This window comes from Notolepis coatsorum (assembly GCF_963971535.1).
Source record: "Notolepis coatsorum genome assembly, chromosome: 2".
Lineage (NCBI taxonomy): Eukaryota > Metazoa > Chordata > Actinopteri > Aulopiformes > Paralepididae > Notolepis > Notolepis coatsorum.
In genome coordinates this window covers 130,336,777-130,349,053 of record NC_140166.1, presented here as the reverse complement: position 1 = coordinate 130,349,053, position 12,277 = coordinate 130,336,777, and the positions used below count along the sequence as shown (strand labels likewise).

The following is a 12,277-nucleotide window of genomic DNA, read 5'->3' as shown; positions in this document are numbered from 1 at the left end:
TATCGTCTCACTGTATCGTCTCGCTGTATTGTCTTGCTGTATCGTCTCACTGTATCGTCTCGCTGTATCATCTCACTGTATCATCTTGCTGTATCGTCTTGCTGTATCGTCTTGCTGTATCGTCTTGCTGTATCGTCTTGCTGTATCGTCTCACTGTATCGTCTCGCTGTATGGTCTCACTGCATCGTCTCGCTGTATCGTCTCGCTGTATCGTCTTCATAGCTGTCAACATTGGCATGTGAAAAAACGTGAAATTTCTGTATACTGTATTGTGCCCATTCTGCAATCTGTTAAAGTTAGCAATCAATCAATGTATTACCATAGTGTCTTTATACCTTCATCACTGTAGGCTACATATTAATACTACAACTCAAGAAGAATCAAGAGGTTTATTTGTCACATACATACAGTGAAATGTGGGTGGTCACACCTGCATTTATTGTGCAAAAAAACTGGTTCCTATGTACACTACAATATACAATTGTAACTCTTAATGTATCTAAACTATACAATACCTCCTTCCTTTAAAGTGACATTTTGTTTAAAGTGATCTGTACTGTACATACATCTGATTAGTATTGTATATTACTATTGCACTTTACTGTTACATTTGCACTCTGGTTGGATGCCAAATGTCTTCGTTGTACTGTATAATGACAATACATTTTAATCTAATCTAATTTGATTTATCACTCTGGAATGGATGGGGGATACCACTTCATCCCCTGTGGGGGTCTCTTGCATCGTCGCACAATGAAAAAGGCTGAGCTTTACATTATGCTTGTAATGTCGTCATCGAACTCCACAGCTATGGCACCTGTTGAGCAAAAGAGTCCAGTGATTAGATTTGATTGTCTTTTATATTAGCAAAACAGTCTTATCTATAGATCCTTTTCACAGCAGCCATTTAACAGAAAGCAGGGTAAACCTAGGCGAGTATATTGTCTATTCAATAGTAACGTTAGCTGCTAGCTAGTCTGTGGCTAGTTAACAAAGCCACCAAATGGGGGAGGGGACCCTGATGTAAACAAGACGAAAGTATTTCTCTGGTCTGCATCCCCTTAACAATTGTGTGTATTGAGCCGTACTGTATTGTACCCATTCTGCAATCTGTTAATACAATTATCTGTTAAATCTGTTAAATAAAGTTTTCATTCATTCATCATCTTACCTTTGATGGCTTTGGTGGCTTTCGTTTTCCCAGCCGAGTACTTCTGAGCAGAGGCAGAGTCAGGGAACATATCTGCTACGCTCCGGTTGAAATCGTCGCAGAAACTGAAGGCCACGTTGGCTTTTGCACAAAGCATGGACATTTTAACTTCAGCTTTGGTGACTTGATCAACCTCTGATGTGTTTCTCGTCACGAACGTAGTAATACATTTCGTGCTAAACCCCTCCTTTATCCAGTCGCTCTTCTTCGGGTCGCAACCGTTTTCCGGTCTGACTTCCTGTGATAACGTTCTAATCTACACTGCTGCCACCTGTCGTCACGGAGGGGAATTGCAGCCATTGTGTAAAAATTAATAAACATTTTAAAAAACTTGAAAAATACGTGAACCGGGGAAGAGGGCGTGAAGAAGGTTGAAGGTCTCGCTGTATCGTCTCACTGTATACAGGGCTGTACGCTAAGCTTTTTCACTAGGGGCACACTTGCCCCTAAATGAGAAATTTAGGGGCACAGAATATTTTTTAGGGGCACATTTTTCAATAACAATTTTACCATTATATAGTGCAAAAAAATATGTTCCTCCTGCCTCATTACTGTGGTCCTTTTATTTAAAATTTAAGTGCATTTGTTTTCAGGTTTGTATCTTTTATAATGAACCAACTGAGAAAGTGTGTAAATCACTAATAGAACAAAAACAACCAACTGTGTGTGTGCACGCGCTTGTGTAGTGCTCCTTGAATGAGATCATCACAACACACACACACACACCATTGCATTAATCAGGACAAGAAACTGCATACATTTGTTTCACAATGAAAAGTGCTTTATAAATAAAATGAATTATTATTATTGTAAATAACCCCATGAAAGGTTTATTATTTTTATGGGTATTTACCTGCTTCATATTTGTGATGTTAGTGGTTTCAGGGTGTGCCTAAAGTGATCAATGTGTTGGGCCATTTATAGAGATCTATGCCAATTAATGTTTATGTACAGTATATCCGGGACTTTTTTTTATAAGAATTGAGAGGCCTACTACGGTATTTGTTATGTTACCTTTATTTTGAAAACCGTGTTGCGACGCAACCTTGTTTGCGCTTTTGACAGTGAAATGTTCAGTTCAACTTAGCTCGAAGGAAAGACTGTAATCAAAAAGGTTTAATTGACTCGTATGAGGCCATAGCTCTTACGGTAGGACTTTGATTGTTTATAGAAGATTAATGTAATACTATGCAAAACGAGAAATAAACAGTGATTTTACCAGCAGTAAGTTGCAAGCCACTTTCATACGGGGAACCGTGACAATTAGTATTATCTTATTTGCATATCGTCTCATTATTAGATAGATAGGTTGATACTTTATTGATCCCCGGAGGGAAATTTAAGTAGACAGTATTTCACGTCCTAACACCAGTGGGCTACTCACGGTTGAACGTTAGAAGTGTCCGTGTCAATCATCACTGCCAGGTCCGACTTAATTTCACCGGCTATGGTCTCTTATCATCTCTCCACATCGGACGTGGTTGTCATAAGATGGACTGATATCCGCTCCGTTGTTCTTGCAGAGCAAAATTAGTGGCTTAAACTTATTGAAAGGAAGTTGACATTCAGTTTCGATTCGAATGTTCGCTAGGAATTATGGGATTTGGTGTTGGATGTATGGACTCTACCAGACGGGGACATGGTATTTAATCGCACGATAGACTACAACTACCAAGTATATAGCGTGACCCACTTCACACGCAAATAATTTTTTTCCACACACGGGCTATCGCAGTAAATTCATTCATTGCCGACAGAATCAGAATCGGGTCTGTATTGCCAAGTAGTTATCACATACAAGGAATTTGATTTGGTCATTTTCGGTGCGACGTTGACGGGACAGACAATAACGGACAGATAATAAAATAAAAAGGTGGAATAAAATGGAATATAAACAAAATTAAAACAAGCACAATATAATATAATTATGAAATAAAATATGTGGTCAAGTATATACATTAATTTCAGGAGATGCTGGTATTGAGCCCAGCTCTCGCCGTTGCTACCGGCTTGGCCGGTCGTTCATACTAATACAATTGGCAGTATTAGAGGGTGGGAAAGCCAGTGGGTGGGGATTGGACGTTGTGGACAGCGACTCCTACAGGTCGGTTGGTGCGCCTGTACAGCAGAATCGAATCAGGAAGTATCGGGGGCAGCATGAGCCTCCCACGCCACTGAGAGATTGCGCTGTTCAGCTGAAAAGATGCGACAGCTGCCTCCTCGTGTACCGGAGGGGACACGTGATGCAAGGCTTGGTCCTCACTGCAGCCGACCAGTGGGAGGCATAGTCTAGCAACGTTTGAGACAGGGGAGGGGAGAATTGAAGGGAGAATTGGCGAGGCGAAATTGGGATGGGAGAAAAATAGAAAAATAAGGAGAAAAAGTGGATAAAAAAAAACCGATATACATACATTTTTATAAAAATAACAATACGTGGATTGTTGCTACAGTAAATGGATGCATTGCTACAATAAAGTCTGCCGTGGCTTTGGTGGAGTGACTTCCACCTAAAAAAAAAACAAAAACCTACCTTTTTAAACTAGCTTTTACATTTGTATTCTATTTTATTTAATCTATTTACCCAGTCAAGCTAGTAAGAACAAATTCTTATATACAAAAGCAGCCTGACCAAAAAGCAATGGCCTTTTGAGGGAGGCTGTAACAAAAACAGGTTATGTACATGCATACAAGTAAATAAAATACAAAATTACAGTAGCAATAGTATACAAGGACATTAACACTTTGGATGCCAGCGGCGCGTTTTGTCGTTAGTTCATGCTGCCAGTTGAGTGCCGGCAACGCTATATAGCGTTTGTTTGTCGTTTTTTTTATTTATTGGTGATTTGAATTCATATTTCATCAATCGAGCCTCACGCTAGTGTTGCAGAGTCTCTCTGAGCTCAATTGGGAAGATACCGCCCCCTATCGTCTCTCCCTGTGTAACTGCACCCCATTAGTTTAGACCAGGGGTTCTTTTTCAGCTCGAGACCCAAAAGAGAAATTTGGTGTTTCCCCGGGACCCAAACTTACAAAAATACATCATGAATTGCCATAACAGAGCGGTTAGGTGGCGCAGTGGGCAAGGCGCTCGCCACCAACGCAGGATATGCTGGGTTCGAGCCCAGCTCTCTGCGTTGCTACCAGCTTGGCTGGTCGTTCATACTAATACAATTGGCAGTATTAGGGGGTGGGAAGCTGATGGGTGGGGATCGGACGTTGTGGACAGTGACTCCTACAGGTCGGTTGGTGCGCCTGCGCAGTAGAATCAGGAAGCGACAGGGGCGGCGTGTCCCTCCCACGCAGACCCTCGCCGCTGAGAGATTGTGCTGTGCAGGTGAAAAGATGTGACGGCTGCCTCCTCGTGATGCAAGGCGTCGTCCACATTGCAGCCGGCTCGTGGGAGGCATAATCTAGCAACGTTCGAGACAGGGGAGGGTAGAATTGGACAATACGAAATTGGGGACGGGAGAAAAATAGAAAAATGGGGAGAAAAAGTAGATAAAATAAATGAATTGCCATAACATACATTTATAAACTACTGATAAAGAACACCACAAACTATGAATTTCAAATGTATATGAAATGTATTTATTTAATTATACAAGTACATCACAGCAATAATCAGAGTGTAATGTTAAGTTGCTCACCACCTCATAACATACAATTTTGTAACACTTTTAAATGAACAAACATGTTCTTCTATTTCTCACCCCTTTTTCAACTCTCCATTTCTTACCCCCTCCCTCAGTCCCATGAGAGGTATGTGGCTGGTTGAAGTGTTCAACCAGCAGATCTATTCTGGGCTTGGTTTTTGAAAGTGCTATTCTGAGGTCATGCTGAGCATTTAGTCTGTTTCTGTATTTGTTTTTCAGGTATGCTAGAGTAGAAAACCCAGATTCACATAAGTATGTGGTGCCAAACTGAATCAACACATCTACAGCTTTTTTATTAAAAAAAATATATATATTGAATATTAATTCTTTTGTTTTTTATTTTTTATTGGCGACCCAATAAAAACGGGTCCACGACCCATTTTGGGAAGCGCTGGTTTAGACTGATGAAGGGGGCGGGGCAGTTTCCTCATTTTACTTTTTCCGTCAAGCCAACTGAAGAGACCAAGTGATCGCCGGCCCTCAGCGTGGATTGTGTATTTCCAGCACCCAACGCTGAATCAATAAACGCGATCGATATGTGGAATGGCGATCAGGAATTGGAATAATCTTTTTGGGTAACATCTGATCTGAGGTAAGGAATCTATTTTACCAGTCTTGGGATAATCAGAGCTTTTTTCACAGATATATCAACGTGTGTGTGTGCGTGTGTGTGTGTGTGTGTGTGTGCGCGCGCGCGATCAATCAGGAAATGAGAGAATATACTTTTCAGATCGCTTCTATAGCGTGCATAAGTACACATATACTATCGATAATCTAGCGTTTATTTGAAAACGATTCATAAATAGGCCGAAAAATGACAACGTTTTTGTGTATGCCAGAATAGTCCAGGGCCCCGTTCCCCGTACCTGGCTAACTGAGTTAGCCGGATAATTTTCAGCATAGCTTGACTTAAGCCAGACATTTCCATTCCCCGACGTCGGATTTTCTAAATCGCCATGGTAACAGATCAGAAAGTTTGAACCTGATCGAGGGCAGGGTTAAGTTCAGTTAGCTGGATGAACCATGGCCACGCCCCCGCAAAGAAATGCCAGCTCGCTTCCTGAAATGATTCTCAGTCTAGATCTGCATTATTTAAGCATTACATCACGCGCAGGAGTGGTTTGTGACCAATAAACCATGCCTAGGGGTGGTCGTTAGGCCCGAGGCGCAGCCGAGGGTCGTTAGACCCCCCTAGGCATGGTTTATTGGTCACAAATCACGACTACAAGTGGTGTAAAGCTTTTATACAACTGCCAGATTCATCCAACCTTATTTCTATACAATAAACACACATTAATCGAAGATTTATTGAAAAAACCATCCGCCAGAAAAAGTAGTTCCCACAACTACAAAAAAGACAATTTGCCTCCATGTGGAAGCAGCTTGAAGTGCATCCAACCAAACTAACACATCCAACTGTGTATTATTGGAATGATTGAGAGAAGTTGCCTCATGTGGAAGCAGCTTGAAGTGCATCCAACCAACTAACACATCCAACTGTGTATTATTGGAATGATTGATTGAAAATTTTATTACCAGATGCAGAATGGGTACAATACAGTACGGCTCAATACACACAATTGTTAAGGGAATGCAGACCTACTTTCCATAGAACTTCATTCTTAGATGCTTCTATATAAAGTAGGTAAAACAAATTAAAACGTTTTCTTTGCCCTATAGGAAAAAAACGTTTTCTTCGCCCTATTTTTTTATTTATTTCTTTTAGCCTAAACTTAACCAGTTGGAAACCAGGGGTACAGTAATAAAATTAGCAATCAACCAATCAATCAATTCAATAGACCATGCTCACTTAAAACAGCGCTGCTTCTCTCTCAGTCTGACTCCCCCGCTGTTGCAGACAGGAGTGTGTGTGTGTGTGTGTGTGTGTGTGTGTGTGTGTTTGTGGGTACGCCAGCGTCGGACAGTGTGAGAGTGAACGCTGCAGTCAGTGGGAAGGAAGTAGAAATTTAAATCAATCAATTAATCAATCAATCAATCCGCGATTTTTCTTTTGTTCTAGATTGACTCAAGACCCATCAATTACATCATCCAACATTGTTTAAAGGACTAACACATTCCCCTTGACAGAATCGCTTCATATTTAGTCGTTATGGTGCTATCAACATATCCATTTGTTGTCCGCGATCTTGTTTTCTCCCGGAGTGAGCCGGGGAGTGATATGTGATTCAATTGTGGGCGGGTCCTGAGCCCAGGACCGTGGATTGTTGCCAATAAAGACGTGTAAATGGCCAATCAGAATCGAGAAATTTGCATGCCGTTGTATAAACCATTCTGAATTATGTTTTTGTGCTTCGTTTGAAATGTAAAATAATAGGTCTACCTAAAATGCTGATAATAAATCATATTCAGCCTATGAACTTACTTTGTCCTATATAATGCACGTCATATTTATACGGATACGGCGCTCGCGACACAGTTATTTTAATAACGGACTAAACGGATCATTGCAAATGTGAATCCCGCTGGGATATTTTTAATGAATGAAACCTATCGGGTGTTTGGCTCTGATTAGTTTAATATTCTTCGCTGTGTATTTGCTTAACGGAGCACCCGGATGCGTTTCATTCAAGCTGAAGCGTCTATGCGCGGATTGTGGATATGAATTATGAGGAATCTGAATCTGTGGAGTATTTAATTGTATCACTGTCACTGTGACAGTGTCACACGTTATTGTGATATTGTAACTGGGATTAAAATATATGAGGAGATGCGCTGTTTGATGGATTTGATGACGTGACGTGACTTGATAAATTGAATGAGCCTTTGACGTTTTTGATGAATGAATTTGAGAAAATGCATTTATCTTTTCAAGCACTGTTATCTGATGATGAACATGAGGTGTCACTGGTATAAACCAAAGGGTAATCAATTCAATGCATGTATGGATTAGGTCCGAAACAGATTAAAACCTGATTAATAGTGTTACTGCAAGCCTCCCTCCAAGCCTCTCTTTGGAAACCATGTATTTATATAGTACATAATACCTAAGCACATACAGTACAGATATCCTCATAATATAATTCGTATCAATTAGATATACTATTTGGGCTTGTTTTTATCCTTATTCTGAAAGAGTTGAACTAATTATTTTCGCTAGCAAGATCTCATTTGATTATTCATTCCATAAACCTACTGCCAGCAGGCACGTTTAAAGAAATATAATCTGATTGATTGGGGTAATGAGGGACTTAAAATTAGCATATAGATTATGCATTTAACTTGTCGTCGAGGCTATTGAGCCGTACTGCATTGTACCCATTCTGCAATCTGTTAATAAAGTTTTAAATCAATCAATCAATGCCGTTAGAAAATCAGGATTTCTGCGATCGACACCTGCTGTCTTTTCAGCTGAGGCGGCCGCGCGCAATTATCCTGAGTCTCAAGTCTGGTTCAAATGAACAAGACTGAATCCACCTTCGAGGAACAGGAAAATCCCGGATTCAAACATCGGGTTAATTGAATCTGGATAATGGGACTTTTGATCGACTTAGTTGAACCAGGTAAAAACGAGGGCTTTTCAAAATGCTATAAAACGGAAATGAACCGATTTAAAAAAAAAAAAAAAAAAAAAAAAAAAAAAAAAAAAATCCGTTTCGACAATGTTGACTGCAAACAAGTCATTGATAAGCGACGGGCAGATTAGACACAGCCATAATTTAAGACAGAGATTATGCGTTCACAACGCTATCATTGAAGTGGGTGCTGGCATTTAACCACGTTTTACCATGTTCACCAGTGGTAATCAAAGTGTTAATGAAATAAATTTCTATTTTTTACTTAAATATTTTATTATCGATTTTAGCTTTTTATTTGTAATTTTCTTTATCTCTCATCTTACCGTTATTAAATTTCTTTTTTTTATTGTTTACCGTCTCATTTTGCTATTCTTATTATTTATAAATTTTTATTATCCATGTTTTGTGTAAAACACTTTGAGCTGCAATCTGTATGAATGGTGCTATTATAAATAAAGTTATTATGATTATTAATCTGTGTTCTTTCTTCACCACAGGACATCTGCCGGTGAAGCTCCCCGACTACAACAACCGGCTGCGGGTCCTGGTGGCCACGTACGTCACCTTCAGCCCCGACGGCACAGAGCTGCTCGTTAACATGGGTGGGGAACAGGTGATGCTGCTCTGCTCGATGGGGGGGGTGGGGAACAGGTGATGCTGCTCTGCTCGATGGGGGGGGGGGGGTGGGGAACAGGTGATGCTGCTCTGCTCGATGGGGGGGGTGGGGCTACAAGTTCTCAGTGAGTCTCGGGGTATATATAGGGAGGTCAAGCGTTCTGCCTCGATAGAATCCAACGGGAGCTCTGTCCACAATGCTGTTCAGAAAAGACTGCTTTCGATTGGTCGAACAAACAACCACTCAGATTGTGGCCCTGTGGGCGTTTGTCGGTTGATGACCTGTCAAAATGGTGTCAGCATTTTTCATTCAAATGGCTACTCCCCTTTTAAATAGGAGCCAACAATGAGGTTTTTACATCCAAATGTTCCCCCGAGTCTTGACTACAACCGTGTGAAATTGGATTATTCTCTCTGTTTGGGACTTTTTGAGTTTTTAACCAAAAGGTGATGGGTGCGCCTTCACCTATTAGGAATTCATTGCAGCCAAAACGGCCTGAGCGTTCGCTCTATTTACAATCCTATCTGAGGCTCAAAAGGCTGTTTTCCATGATCAATTATAGTGGATTGAAGTAATTACAGGAAGTTGCAGTAAACAAAATGATTATTTCTTTATTTCGCCACTAAAAACAAAAGTTCTTTAACTTATTTTATGTTGTAGAACATCTCACAGAGGTGGAATATGCTCTTTATATAAGTATTGGGCTCTACCACTGATTAAAAAAAATATATATATATTTTTTTGATGACGGCAGAAAAACGCTTGACCTCCCTACTCTGGGTCTACAGTCTAACCATAGTTCCAATAGCTATGGATTTCACCTTGTCAAAAGATTATTAATTCCTTTTTGGTGCTTCCAGAAGTTCCGTCCTTTAGTTAGATAACTTCTTTTTTCTTTTGTTGTCTCTTTCTGTCCTCGTTTTGGCGGGGCCTATAGGTGTATCTATTTGATTTGACCTACAAACAAAAGCCATACACCTACCTGCTTCCAAAAAAGTGCCAATCGTCAACAGGTGTGACTGTCCTTACCTTTGTCAGACAAAGCTTATCAGTTGTTGGTGAAGCAATTCAAAGAGTGCGCAGGAGATTGCATCGGGACTCATGAAACCATGTGCCTCCCTGACAGATCCGGTTCAGAACGGGAAGACGACGACGACGACGACCAACGGAGTGTCGAACGGGATCCACCTGCCGGCCAGCCGTCTCCGCTCCGCAGAGGGCAAGATCTACTCTGGGTAAGATCTACTCTGGGTAAGATCTACTCCGGGTAACCACGACGATCCCCCCTTTCTACCCGACGTACATGTGTCCCATATCTAGAGATAGGATTTAGCATCTGAGTCATATCTATTAAGATAAGATATTCCTTTATTGATCCCCTTGGGGAAATGCAGGCATCATAGCTGGAGGGGGGAGGGGAGGTACAGGTAGTAGAAGACATGGGACAGGTCATAGAATTATAGTACAGTGGAGAAGTAAAGATAAAAATAGGCAGTGTAAACAATATTTAACTCTGGACATGCGCATATGGGCAAGTAAGCGGTGTAAAAATGTCAAGGTGCAAGATGAGGTTATGTATGCCCTCTGTTATATTTGCCCTACAATAAATATAGTTACAATATATATAATCTAAAAATGCTAAATATATGCTCTCATTTACAATACATTTATCATAGTCTGGATGTAATGAGTCTAAGTGGCAGAGTGCATTAACTTGTTCAGCGCCAGAGCTTAATCCGCGAGATGGCGCTAGTACGCCACCGCTGTAAGTCAATGGGGGATTGCGAGATTTGCGAGTGCTTAAAATATATCTTAAATTATAGCTATGGGTCTAATACACCTGTCGATTATCAGTGAGTTGCTTCCAGTCAACATGTACAAAATGGATAGTTTTTTCATCTGTACATTTCCGTTTTATAGCCTTTTGAATATGAGTATAGTTTGGGTGCTTCTGAGTAATTCCAGAGAAAGACGCGATAATAGCGTTTTAGTGGAATACACTAAACACTAGGTGTAACGGTACACAGAAGCCACGGTTCGGTACGTACCTCGGTATTGGGGTCACGGTTCGGTACGAGTTCGGTACAACAGGAAAAAAATATTTATAATAATTATTAACCTGTTAAGCCTTAAGGTCCACCCTGCTTTTCTTTATCATAAATCGATCAATAGAGACCGTATTAGATCCCCAATTATCATATCATGGGGTATCATTGGAAAGCCACACTGATTGGCTACAACCCTGTGCAAAGATTTTCGAGATCGCCAAATGATCGACGGAGCTAGAGCCCCGGGAGTCGGGGGTGGTAATGTGTACTTTTGCGTACTTTGGGGCACGCCTCACATATCGGCATGTAACTCGAGAACCGCTGAACGGATTTTGTCACCTGAAAGGGCAATCGACAGGCAACAAATAGGGCTTTAATTCTATCTATATATTGTATTAAAAGAAATGCACACCCGAGCCACTAGAGGTCGGCAAAGAATCGTCCACATGTGGGCCCTTGGATGTTAAGAGGTCAATGTTTTTAAATATATTTTTTTTGTAGCCAAGAGTAAAGACCATAACCCTATCAAAAACAGTAGTCAAAGTGTATATTTTCATTTTTACCGATGTTTTATATGATTTATCGGAAATAAAAATGTATCGGAATATGCTAATTATCGTAAAAAACGCAAGAAATGACTAAATCCAGATTCAACCCTGCCATTGGAAAGAGGAGCATTTTCTCTATCCATAGATGTACGATTTGGCCATAATAAGGTCAAGGTCAAGTTCAAGGTCAAATATGAATTTATAATTAAAGTCGATTATCATTAATTACTGTATCTACAAATCCTTCTGTTTAATCATCTTCCCGCGGTTCATTTGCTTAGATTTTTTGTACACATGATCTCAATAAGGTGGTGAATGAGCTCAGTGAGCATTTTCTCCTACCCGTATCAATTTTTGATCATCATCATCAAAATCATAAATCATAATTAATCATAATTAATTTATTCATTACAATTGAATAATTACTAGTAACAGACACAATATTTCTGACACTGGAAATACATACCCCCAGGTCCATAGATGTTCCTAGATACCAAGAACATGCTAATTGACCTTGCAGAAGTGGAGCAATCTTCCATTTACTTAGGCATGTACCTATTAACAGGTTAACACATTGGGCGCCAGGCATTGTGCCCATCATTATACCCAGTCTGCCAGCACTGTAACCCTATGGAGATGTTTACCTTCTTTGCAGGGCTATAACTT

The 12,277-nt window shown here is 40.4% G+C and overlaps 1 protein-coding gene across 1 annotated transcript in view; it reads left to right on the top strand.

Annotated features, from left to right (window-relative positions):
* Nucleotides 1-12,277, top strand: part of wdtc1 (WD and tetratricopeptide repeats 1) — a 55,757-nt gene that overhangs the window by 12,349 nt on the left and 31,131 nt on the right. Inside the window, exons 9-11 of the mRNA XM_084307977.1 lie at nt 8,897-9,012; nt 9,953-10,028; nt 10,142-10,250. Of these exons, the coding sequence (XP_084164103.1) occupies nt 8,897-9,012; nt 9,953-10,028; nt 10,142-10,250 (301 nt within the window). The remainder of the gene's footprint in view (nt 1-8,896; nt 9,013-9,952; nt 10,029-10,141; nt 10,251-12,277) is intronic.